The 13143-nt window shown below is 29.7% G+C and overlaps 1 protein-coding gene across 23 annotated transcripts in view; it reads right to left on the bottom strand.

Moving 5' to 3' along the window:
* Positions 1–13143, bottom strand: part of LOC143222707 (phosphatidylinositol 4-phosphate 5-kinase type-1 alpha-like) — a 94630-nt gene that overhangs the window by 71976 nt on the left and 9511 nt on the right. For 17 of the 23 annotated variants that reach the window (XM_076449583.1, XM_076449585.1, XM_076449573.1 and 14 more), the window contains 3 exons: positions 11456–11617; positions 9071–9201; positions 4574–4715 (listed from right to left, as the gene is read on the bottom strand). In XM_076449583.1, coding sequence (XP_076305698.1) covers positions 4574–4715; positions 9071–9201; positions 11456–11617 — 435 coding nt within the window. The remainder of the gene's footprint in view (positions 1–4573; positions 4716–9070; positions 9202–11455; positions 11618–13143) is intronic. The other 6 variants (XM_076449589.1, XM_076449588.1, XM_076449592.1 and 3 more) reach the window with 1 other exon arrangement.

Raw genomic sequence — 13143 nt, 5'->3', positions numbered from 1 at the left:
TAGAGATAATTACTTTGAAAAGATCAGAAGACTTGATTTTTTTTGACCACCTAATAATAATTTAAGTGACATAGAAAAACATGTTAAATATCTACTGAATTTTGAACAGTTACTGAAGTACAATCTTTTGAGTAAGCAATGACCTTTCATTGATGGCATTAGAACAAGTAAATGGCATTGCTTTAACAACTGCTTCAATGATTATTACAGTTTTGGAAACAAAACAACCTAATATACATATATATACAAGTACAAACTTCAGGCCATGAAATGTTAAGTAAAAATTATAAAACCAGATAAAAGAACTATTGTCATTACTTTAAATGAAACTGATTGCATTAATAAACTTAATTTCTTAGAGATCCAGAGAAGTTGTAAAAATGTTTTTCACAACAATCATAAAATAAAACAAATTAGTGCAGATTTTACTACCTACAAGAGTTGCTAAGATTCATGAATGTTGTTGTCTTGTTAGAGTGTTTGGCATTATTACATATGAGAAACTAAGTTTTTGATTGTTACACACATTAATTAAAAATGATTATATCAAATATATTCACAAGATATAAAAAAAATTAATAAGAATATATTGTGCTAGTTTATATAGTTAGGCAAGTTTTGCCACCACAAAAATTTATTTTGCACTCAACAAGGATATATTATGACTGAACAAATGGATGGTGTTGCTATGCGAGACCACTTTAACCATATCACTTACTGATATATTCCTGTGTCCCAGTAAAAAATTACTGTATTGAAGAATGTTCTTTTTAACTTAACCACTAGTATATTGTAAAAAGTATTTTCAGAGAAGCTCAGTGTGTAGTTTTTTAAACTATCTTAACAGTAGATATCATAATATTAAATTCACAAAATATCAACTTTAATTCTTAGACCTCTTTAGTTATAATAAAAATGGTATATTTGAATGTGGAATTTTTCATAAGACTTTCACTGGTTTTTATTTCTATTTTGACAGTTTTGTATCCTTAGATTTTAAGAAAAATCAGGTTAGAATATTGGTTCAGATATACAAATTAACTTGTATGTATGAATGTTTCCCAGAAGATAAAAAACATTAACCTTTTACAAAAAAACCTTTCCAACAGCCAACATAATCTATGTTATTCAAGATTTATTTAAAATAAGTCTTTCTATACAATCTAGTTGAAATGTTGCTAAACAATTTCTTTATTCCTTATTAGAAACCAGTTATGTAAGTTGTATCATCAATGCATATTCAAGTTGAACTCGGATGTTTAAAAGCCTATATGAAGATTACAGTATTTAAGATGTAAGGACTGTATGCCTATCACCAAAATTTCTAATGTGGTATATGAATATAAATGTCCTAAATGTTCTTTAAGATATATTGGATCCACAACAAGGTGGTTAACAGTTTATTTACAATAACATACAAAGTTAAGATCCACATTATTTTCTAGCATCAAGAAACGTGATGAATGAGTGAAATGAACCTGTAAGTTGAAAAAAACTTAAAATTACAACAAAGTTAAACACAGAATATGAATTGTGCATAAAAGAAGGTCTATTTAAGTTTGAAATAAATGAATAAAACAGTGCAGTTACTTCTTACATTATGATAATAATATTCACATTAAAACACTTATTACAATTATTGGTTCCATACTCCAATTTAATCTTCTAATCTATGTCGTTTCAACACATACAAACTTTTGTAGTGTTAATTTTCACGTTACAATATAACGTGTGTAGTATGCTTTAAATAGCACTTTTAACACACCCTAACAGTTCAAAACTTCTGTTAAAAAGTTTGGACTGAAGAATATTGAAACATGCAAATAAAAATTATTCTGCTACAGTAATGCATGTATGTGGCTGTGATTTTTCTGGTAAACCATTATATCTTGGATAAATCTTAAACTGACTATGTTTAAACTGAGAAAGTTTACATCAAACAATGTTTAAAAATCAAAATAAAAACTGTTCAATCATTCATACCAGTGCAAAGAAAATTTAAACCTTTTTACTGTTATTAGTAAAACTGTTAATTATATACATTTTGAGTACCTGATAAATCCTGTCTATTATACTTGGTTTTCCAAAGTTTAATTTTATACTGGATTTAAATAACAAAACAAGCCTACTGTTAATTAGATGAATTTTTTATGATAAATAACACACTGAGCCAAAACATTCTATTTTGTTTTATTGTTTTTATTTGTACTGACAGCAAATGCAACATGCATAAATAAAACTTGTCAATACACAAAACTTCAATTCAGTTTACTTTATATCTTTTCTTTTTTTTTTGATCTAAAATGCTTTTGAGTTTACAAATCCATCTAGAAAGATTTGTCATAAACTAGTGCAGCATATTTTAGCAGATGAGAATCCATGAACAAAGGTCAGAGGCAAAAACTGTACATGTTTCTCAGGCAATAGCATGCAATGCAATCAAGAAGGATCCATATCTGGAAATGATGCTAACAGGATAATGTATTCACTAAAATAAAACTTGCAGTCACACCTCATGTTCAACGACTGCATGCCTAAAGTGGCTGGAGAATATGTATTCATTCTTTCCCATACAAAGAAATACCGTTCAATTTTCCTATGATTTTGTTCAATCCTTCTCCTACACTAAAGAAATTATGAAAAGTCAGCAAGAAGAAGTGGTGTACAACTGACATGACAGTCTTTAGTAATGTAAATGCTATCCAGATACATGTTCTTTAGATAGAACATAACTTGACACAGTAATAGAATATAATGATATAGTTAGGAACCAAAGTTTTTTAATACATCAACCCAATCAACCTTCTGTTATTTTATCTGTTACTTTCCCTACACTGGCTGTAGCAAAATCAGCTATGAAGAGAAAATGCAAATATTAAAAATATGAATTTTTCCCCTTCTAGAATGACTACATAAGACAATTTACACCACTTATTCAAACAGCCAAAACTAACACACTTTTCAACACACAAGTTTATTTAGTTTTGTTGCTTAACAGCTGCACTTATACCCTTAGATTACATCAAAAAGCATCTCTCACAGTAAAACAGCTTTATAAAAACAATAACATGTATCCCTTATGATTAGCATGTGCTGTTATCAGTATTTCTTTATATTTAAGTTTTCTTAACTAACCTAACAAGTTTCAAATATTAAGATTTTAGTTACTTTCACAACATTATGTACAAAGTGCATATAAAAAGTGCAAGAAATTCAGTATTTGTATCTTAAAATCAAGCATTAGGCTGTCAGGAGATGTGGCTCTGTAACACTTTTAATAATGTTGGTGTTACAAGATATTTTTTTAAATTTACAATATGTAATTAATAATACAAATTTCATGCATAAAAACAACCCTACAGTTTTTACAATTTAGCTGGTCTTTTCACTAAACTATAAATAAATAAATGTATCACAAAATTCTATTAGCTGGTTGAAACAAATACTACAAAGACAAACAATAAAACTGTGGACAAATATTTCTGAACCTTGTGCACACATGAATTAAATAACCTTAAAAAGATTTAACAAAGCTATATTTCTTAAATTTCAGAAAGAATTACATCTTTCAAAAGAAAGGCATGCAAGTTTGACCTTCCTTTGTTTTTATCTTTGTAAAACAAGAAGCTTAGAAGCTATACATTTATATCTTAGCTTAATTATATCTACAGGTATGTAACACGTACCAAACTCAGGGGATCATGTAGAGGTAGAATGAAAATTTAAAGTGAAGTACCATGTGATACAGAGAAGGGAAGATTGAAAGGTTACATAAATTTGGGTACATTTGAAATTAAAATTTTTACCCTCCATGCTGTACACAAGGTTAAATTGGCAGAAAAAAATCATTGTGTTAAACGTTCATATTTTAAACAAGAAACAAATCAACAAACTTTCTTTATAAAGGAGAAAACAAACCTATATCAGATAATGATTCTTACCCCAGTGAAATTAGAACTACTTATCCGATAGGATAATAATCTGATAACATGAATAATCAAGTTTTTTTTGCAAACATAAATCATATGTAAAGATTACTGTTAATTTCTAGACCTGTATAACATTCAAAATGTTATCAGAAAAGACTAAACTAGTAGAATGTTGCAGAACAGAAGACAGTTATTATCTTATCTGTTTATCTCACTCTTAACACTTATCATAACACTTCTCAAAAGTAAAATACACTCACAAAAATCAACCAGATTTAGTTGTTTGTTTTCAAATTATCTGCATAAGGAAGGGAAAAATTCTAAGATCACAGTAAAAGAATACTAGTGTAGTGTTCTGAATGAAATTATGCATGAAAATAAATTAGATAATCCAAAACAAAATTATACATTAAAACATACATGAATCCTAAATTAGGTGTAAGATCATTTAGAATGTATTTATTCCATGGCTTTCACTGCTCCATGTCAAAAAAGAGGCAACAGTAAATGTCCTGGTTTTCTTTATAATCCATTTTCTTCTTTGTTTTTAAAATAGCTGCCATCACATTTCATCAGCTGAAGTTTTATTACACTACTATTATCTACAGATTAAAAAATTAAGACAAATAAACATGCTAACTCACCAAAAAATCATCAGGTTGAATACCAAAGAGATCCCTGAAGTATCGGAAGGCAATGGGAGCATAGATCTTGAACTTGAAATCACTAAAGTGATGAGCAGGTGTAAAAGTGCTTCCTTCCCTAGCAGATGACAAACAAAACCGACTGGCAGGCAATTAAACCGCACATTCAACAAGTAGTTAGAAATAAATAAAAGCTAACAAACTTTTTGTGTATTCTTATTCAGATATTTAAAAGAAGCCCAATTTATAAATTATAAATTTTGTATATTTTATTACTGAATTTTGGCATTGAACTGTTTTTTTTTTATCAGTCTAAAAATAACATTTAGCTTACACTAATATAATTACCCAAGAACTAGTAAATGATTCAGAAAATATCTATATAAAAAATTTTTCAAACCTTGTTCTGAGTAACCATTCACATTTCTGTGCCAATTTTCATAAGAACCCATGCAGCAAATCATAAGAACCCCAAAAATTACCAATCTGATGGCTTCAGTAGAAAAATTTCAAAAATTTAAATATATTATGCTAGTTCTAAATAATCCCTTATTTGTTTACTTTAACTGTTAAGTAAATTCATGAATTATGTTTCAAAAGCCTCCAAATCCCTTTTAAACTCCTACTTTGACTAAAATTTACAAATAAATCAGTTGAGTGAAATATAAGTGCCAAACATTTCCTTGATGCTCCATTTTTGAGGTCTAATAATTCAAAAAAAAAAAAAAAAGAGAGTTACATTTAAATACTTCAAGTGTTGAAAATCTAAAATCCCATTTTCAAGTCCATTTGTCAAGAACTATTATGGAAGTCCAAACAGCAAGTACATATGAATACTTACAAAGGTACAATTACAAGAACTTTCTATGAACAAGTTCAAACTCAGCAAGTGCACCATTAGAAAATAAAGTGTTTGCTCTTTTGATAATAAATGTTAAACTAATTCATTACCAGGTTTTTCCAACTGATATTCCATTCATAGGAATAGGTAACATCTTAAAAAATAATACAAGATGAAGTATTACACTATGAAAATCATGGATTTCCCCATTTGTTCAGTTCAAACTTGTACAACTCTTCCTAAACACTGCAGCTTCAGCAACAGAATCCAACAGTTTCTTTTTTTATCTATTATTTATATTTCCTAGTTTCCATTTTTCTTTTCCTTCCTAATTTCTGCATTTATTTCCTTTCTCCTTTACACTGAACAAATATTCTTCCTAAAATTTCAAAATCCCTAAGTGATTCCATAATATATATAAACTTTCATTTAAAACAAATAGATCTACATGTTCTTAACTCTTTCAGCATAGATATAGTTTCTGGGTTAGATCTGAACCATTTTGTGCTTGTTAACAGTTTTCATGCTGTAACCTAAACTAGTAAGCATATGTTCACAAATTTTGGCAGATAAGTAAATTTTTCTTTGCCCTTGAGCACAAAATAGATTTATTTTATAAAAAGTCTTAAGACTTGTTAAGCAATGTTTTTCTCATACTTGGTTTCTTTTTACATATTGCCTGTCTCACATTCCAAGTAATTTTCATTTCAAGCTTAATAATACTTTTATGCTTCACAAAATTTACATATTTCATATGCAAAATCTTTATATTGTACAGATAGTTATCAAACATTTCTTAAGACTTTGCTGTGTATCTGTTATTTTTACTAACAAATCTTTGTACAGGTTTGGTCAACCACCACAAAAAAATAGGAAATAAATATAAATGCCTTTTTCATTTTGAAAATATAAGTGTTTATACTAAAAGGCTTAAATAACATATTATATATTTAACATTTTTTTAGATTGATCTTTCAGCCATGCCTGTCTAACAATACAGAAGTTACAATGACAGAGCATGTGCACTCATATTACCATTCCTTGTTATACAAAACTGACCTTTAATCTTTAGAAAAAGTCACGTGTCTTGGCTATGTTTTAGTAGACTGTAGCTAATAAAATAGTCACATTTCAATCATACATTATATATATGTACACAGACAATTATTATTAACAAATAAGTTTTTAAACTTATTTTTCTTAAAAGAAGAGTAAAGAAAGAAAGAAATTAATTATTTCTTCCAGTTACAATCTTTGCACTTGTGTTGCTGCTTTTTGCAAGTTGTTGAGCATTTCAAAATTTGCATGTGAATGATATTAAATAACATTTGTTTTATGTTTTATATACATACACTGTTGGCCAAAATCTTAAGGCTAATGAACATAAAGAAAAAAAATATGCATTTTGCATTGTTAGACTCAACAACTTATTTGAGTAGAGCTTCAAAAGATGAAAATAAGAAAAGGGGAAATTTTTTTTTTTATCATTTTATAGAGAAATGGTGGACTCTATGAAATTAGCCTAAATACTAGCTGGTCACAAGTTTAAGACCATACTGAAATGAAGCGTTAATCAGTAAACTCGTAACGAAATTTGTCATTTGTGTTCAAGCATTAGCGTTGTCAACATCTCCCACTGACAACATCTTCTGTGTTACATTGGATAAAAACATTGCAAAGGCTAAAAAGTTGACAGAGTTTGAACGTGGCAGAATTGTCAAGCAGCATAAGCATGGTCTCTCTCAACGTGCCGTCTCTGGTGAGATTTGGCATAGTAAAACTGTTGTTGCAAATTTCTTTAAAGATCCTGAGGGATACGGAACGAGAATTTCAAGTGATTGGTCCAAGAAAATTTCGCCAGTGTTGAGCAGGAGGATTTGATGGGGTGTCCGGCAAGACACCAGCTGATCATCGAAGCAGATTGAGGCCCTTACGGATGCAAAATGCAGCTCAAGAACAATAAGACGGCATCTACGAGAGAAAGGCTTTAAAAACCGTAAACTTCTTCAAAGGTCGTGCCTCCTTCCACACCATGAAACAGCTCGGTTTAACTTTGGTGAGAAACACCAAACATGAGACGTAAAAAAGTTTTGTTCTCTGATGAGAAAAAATTTAACCTGGATAGTCCAGATGGCTTCCAACGTTACTACCACGATAAGGATATCCAACAGGAGACATTTTCCACATAACACAGTGGAGGACGTTCCATCATGATCTGGGGTGCTTTCTCCTTCCATGAACAATAAAGCTTCATGTTATACAGGGGCGTCAAACAGCGGCTGGCTACATTGGCATGTTGGAGAGAGCATTCTTATTGACTAAAGGTCCTCGCTTCTGTGAAAATGACTGGATCTTTCAGCAAGACAACGCTGCAACCCACAATGCCCGCAGGACAAGACTTTTTTGTGGCAAATAATGTGATTCTTTTGGACCATCCAACGTGTTCGCGCCCGAACTGAACCCCATTGAAAATGTGTGGGGGATGATGGCAAGGGAAGTCTATAAAAATAGACGTCAATTCCAAACAGTGCATGATCTTTGTGAAACCATCTTCACCACTTGGAATAACATTCCAGCCAGCCTTCTGCAAACGCTTATATCGACCATGTCAAAGCGAATGTTTGCAGTTATTTGCAATGACGGCTGTGCAACTCACTACTGAAACCTCTTGTTGGGCATTTCCTAACCTGTGTAGGACTTCTTTTTGCTATGCTCTTAAACTTTTGACCAGCTAGTATTTAGGCTAATTTCATAATGTTCACATTTTCTTATTAAATGCTAAAAAAGGTTTTTATTTTTATTTTCCCTTTTCTTATTTTCATCTTTCGAAATTTTACTCAAATAAGTGGTTGAGTCTAACAATGCAAAATGCATATTTTTTCTTTATGTTTATTGACCTTAAGAATTTGGCCAGCAGTGTATATACATTTGGATGACCAAAAAATCATAAATGCTATATCAATATCACAAAATTCCACTACAGTTTATTATGCTTATGACTAAGCTGTATTTCAAGCAAACTAAAGACTCAACCTACCTTTTTGAAATCTTGATTTCAAAGAATGAGATGGCATTGTAAAACTTGCAAATGACTGAGAAAGCCAAGAGGGGGCATTACGAGCTTTCAATTGGTTATTCACATCATATATAGAAGTGTCTATAAGGGATTGTTTCCAGAAAGTGAAAAAGGTAAGCAGACCACTATGTTTAGTTCAGTACATGAGCAATATCTCAGCAAACAGAAAAGATAGGAGGTTATTTTATATTCTGGCTTCTCAATATTGGTTATTTCATTTCCTAATTCTTACAAAACTATAGACTTTGTAATTTGACATCACAAACATTTAATTTAAACCAGTGCTTTATTCAACATACCACAAACAAAAATTGATGTTTAGGTATGTTTTTTTAATATTTACTTTCAAACTGAGAAATTAAATAATGTATAATACTAAAATCTGAATTATATTCTACAGTTTGATACCAAAATTGAGAAATTCATAAAATAGTAATTCAATAAAATTTTGAATGCAAGTCAACAAATGTGATACCTTTGACCTGTAATCCATGTGGAAAGGGTTAAATCTCAAATTTAATATTCTTACTTATAAAACCATTAACTGAGCTTTTTTTTTTTAATCACAAGTTGGGCTCACCTTGCAAATGGTATAGTCTCCACAATTGCAAAATCTTGCATTAATAAATCTCTCTCTGGTTTTGATGCTAGCTTTCCCACAGCATAGCCAATACCCAGTTGAATTGAGCCCATGATTTGGGATGTCTGAATCTGAAATTCCAACAAGGGAATAAATTCAACCACTAAACTTCTGTGTCTGAAACTACTAGATATGATCCAAACAAAACACTTGCTGTACTTTACTATATTAAACATTTATACTTTACTAGATTCCTAAATCAGAAGAACTGTTCACTCCTATGGTGCTTTTTAGGCATCCAATAATATTAAGATTGTGTTTAAGTTCTAAACATTGAGCAAGTCATATAACTCAAGGTGTCCAAAAACCAGATAGATCACTAAAAAATTAAAAATGTAAATACACTTTCATGATACATTTGACTTTAAAATAATATTGTGATTAGAAGAAAATTAAAAAAATATATTTATCAGGCATGAAACAAGGATAAGAAAAATTGCTACAATATCACTTCCTTAAAAACTCGCATGAATGAGGTTTACTTGGCACCTCAGACTTGCCCAACAAAGATCATAAACCATTCTATAATGGTCACTCAGATACAAAACAATCCTTGTTGATAAAAATGTATAGGAATCAATTGAGAAAAAGCTCTAAAACGAATCCTATTATTAGATATTTTCCTTCATCAGAATTTTGAGCTAATAAGGTAAAGAAATTATATTTTAAAATGGAAGAAACCCTTTAAAAGTGAGAATATTCCTGTACAGAATAAATTGTCAAGAAATAAAAACAACTACGATCCAATTTCAGTAGTTACAGTAAATTTTTAATTTGTTTCATTTTTGAGTTGAATTGATGTAATATTATCATCACATATTTCAATCATAAATGTTTCCCTTCTATTCACTGAACAAAAATTCTTCTAAAAGTTTTACTCAAAATTATTCAAAGTTCAGCCTCCACCATTATAATCTTGATTAAAAACTAATAAAAACACTTTAATTCAAATGCCTGTATAAAGCATACAAATATAACTATCATTCTGATATTATATCACAGTCTGATTCAAAGTTTCTTCCACAATAAGTTTTAAATGGTTAGCTTATACATATTCTGTTTAATGACTGACTGTAACTACTGTAACCTCACACAGAAGCATTATGTCAGTTAGCCATTTATTATATTCTATTTCCAAATTACCAACTAAAAAAGCAAAATATTTAGTACACAAGGAATTATGAGCTTCAAGTATAATAAAAAATTACAAAAGAAGCAAAGATTTTATAGGCTAGAAGATGTTTTGAAAGTTGAATTTCCTTTTTTTTTGATAAACAATTAATTCTGACACTGAATTACACTTTGTAATTCCATTTGACACTATCAACACATCAATTTCACCCTCATTTATCACAAACTACAATGTAACTTTTATTATGGTTATTAAAATAGAGATTATTGGAATTACCTGGAATGTTCAGCTTGGCAATAATATTACTGGATAAAAAAAAACCTTTAAAATTTGGAAACACTGATTTTTACTGCACTATTGGAATAAAAACAATTAATATTCAGATAGTTGTGGTGCTTGTAAAAAGAGATCTTCAATCGTTGAAGAGGAAGCAAGACAAGATTGTGTGTGTTTTCTTATAGCAAAGCTACATTGGACTAGCTACTGAGAGAAGATTGTGACATTACTCAGATTATTTTGTTAGGGCAAGGAGTCTCTTGTGAGGAAACAATAACTGCTTTTTTTATGGTTTATACACACAAATGTGAAAACCATTCCCTTTACAATCACTGTTTGTCAGAGCTTTAAATGTTTTAAATAATCATTCCAAGAAATCAATGTTAAAAAGATTTTAACACAAAGTTACAAAGTATTACAAAAAATATAACAATACAAAATTAATACAAATCATCTCATTTAACATGCATATCATAATTGGAACCATTAACACCTGGTGAAACTCCATAATTACAGAATTGAGGAAAAAATACAAAGACAATTATACATTTCATAAATACTTCATTTATCAGCAACAATGGTTTCTTCTGATGATGCATTTACTGACAAAACCATGGTCATAAATAAATGAAGTGATATATACAATTGTCTTGTTTCCCTTTAATTCTGTAATTATTTTTTACATCAAAACTAAGTACAGTAATACTGCAAACAAAAGTCTCAGCAATCAAAAAAGCGACAATGAAGCTTATGACAAGTTGGTAACATTTATTTACACACACTAAATTACAAAGTGAAAGATCACTGAACAAATCCATACACATACACAGCTGTAAAGAAAGTCAGTTACTCAGGACTCTCTTTTTCAAAATTCATGTATAACTAATTACCAATAGAGAAAAATGCTTAATCCACACCTTTTTATATGTAATCTGACCACTTTCTTCCACTCTTCTGTGTCCAATTTTCCTTTCTTTATCTTTCTTCCTCTCAGCAGCAGTTCCAGGAGTTTGAGGTCCACTTGTATTGGGAGTTTTGGGCCCATGACTAGTTTGTTGAAGAAGTTTTGCTTCAGTCAGCTATGAATTGGACCAAACCCAAGGTTAAATTATCAATCATTTTCACTTCTCTGTACTGATAAGCATTCCAAATATCAATAACTGTTCACTCCAAACAATAAATTATAACTGCATTGTTTCAAAACATGCTATTAAGGGTATGAAGGACAAGCTGAATTAATCTAGCACAACTCTAAACTATTATTCATTTCTCATATGTTTAACACAAAATTCTACAAACCAAACCATTTTTCAATAATTTCTGCAGATATTAATCGTATTGAATCACTCTTTGAAATTTTAGAGGTAATAAACACAAATTAAACATTACAAGTGTTATACATAAATAAAGAACATTATATATTAGCAAACATGCATTTTCAGTTCAAACCATGTGAAACAAACAAAAATTCTTCTAAGTAGTTTATTTCTAGTTAATTCTCTCCCTATTGGGTCACTTGAATCTATCACCCTTGGAAACATTTTGTACTCATTACAGCTTTCATTATACAACTTTTAATACATTTAGTGTATCTTTACAAAATCAGACTTTTAATAAATATAATTCTTTTGTACACAAAAAATAACTTTTTACTGAAACATTTTTACATACCAGTGACTTCTACTTTTACAAATTGAATTCCACATTAAGATTAAAAATACTTTTCTTCATCTCAAAAATCTCAAATTTTACATTTGTGAAATAATAAAAAACAAAGGACTTTCCTCTACCCTGATTTACATAAACAGTACTTCATATGTTAAAACAGTTACTAAAAGTAAAAATTCCCATATGAAAGAGTTATAACTTGCCTTTTATAACCCTTTCACAACAGGTCAAGGTTCAAAGGCCATGTTATCACGTTTGTTGACTTGCATTTAAAATTTCATTGAATTATTATTTTATGAATTTATGTCAAGTTTGGAATCAAATCGTAATTTATAATTCACTCATTAATAATTACATGAGTTACTGTCTTGATTTAAAAGTAAATATTAAAAGAATGTGTGTAAATATAGATTTTAGTGAGTCACATGGTATGTTGAATGCAGAGCTGTTTAAAATTAGATATTTGTGATGTAAAAATACTAAGTTTACAATTTCTTACAAAGTATCAAACTAGAACATAAAATTAGAAACTATCTTTTTATTTTGCTGAGATATGACTTATGTACTGAATAATACACAATGGCCCTATTAAACATTTCATTTCTGGAAATAGTCCCTTATACACACTTGCTTCCATACATGACACGTGAACAACCAATCAACAGCTTAGAATGTTCCCAAGTGGTATTTCTGCTATTTTAATCTTTGAAAACAGTACAACGTTCTTTTGATCCAAGTGTTGCCTTTAGTCTGCTGGAACTTTCATATTTTTTTAAAAATCTAAATAAATCATAGTTATGTAGCTTAATCAAGAGTCGCATTTTATGGTGTAAGTGTAGTTATTTATAGTTTTTGGTTATTCAACTGTATATATAAAACCTAAACAAAAAATTTTATGTTTTTCATGACAGAGTTCAAGAAGAGATGATTGTTTGCT

Source organism: Tachypleus tridentatus, chromosome 8 (assembly GCF_004210375.1).
Source record: "Tachypleus tridentatus isolate NWPU-2018 chromosome 8, ASM421037v1, whole genome shotgun sequence".
Lineage (NCBI taxonomy): Eukaryota > Metazoa > Arthropoda > Merostomata > Xiphosura > Limulidae > Tachypleus > Tachypleus tridentatus.
The sequence above is the reverse complement of the archived record's forward strand: the minus strand, read 5'-3'. Positions and strand labels throughout refer to the sequence as shown.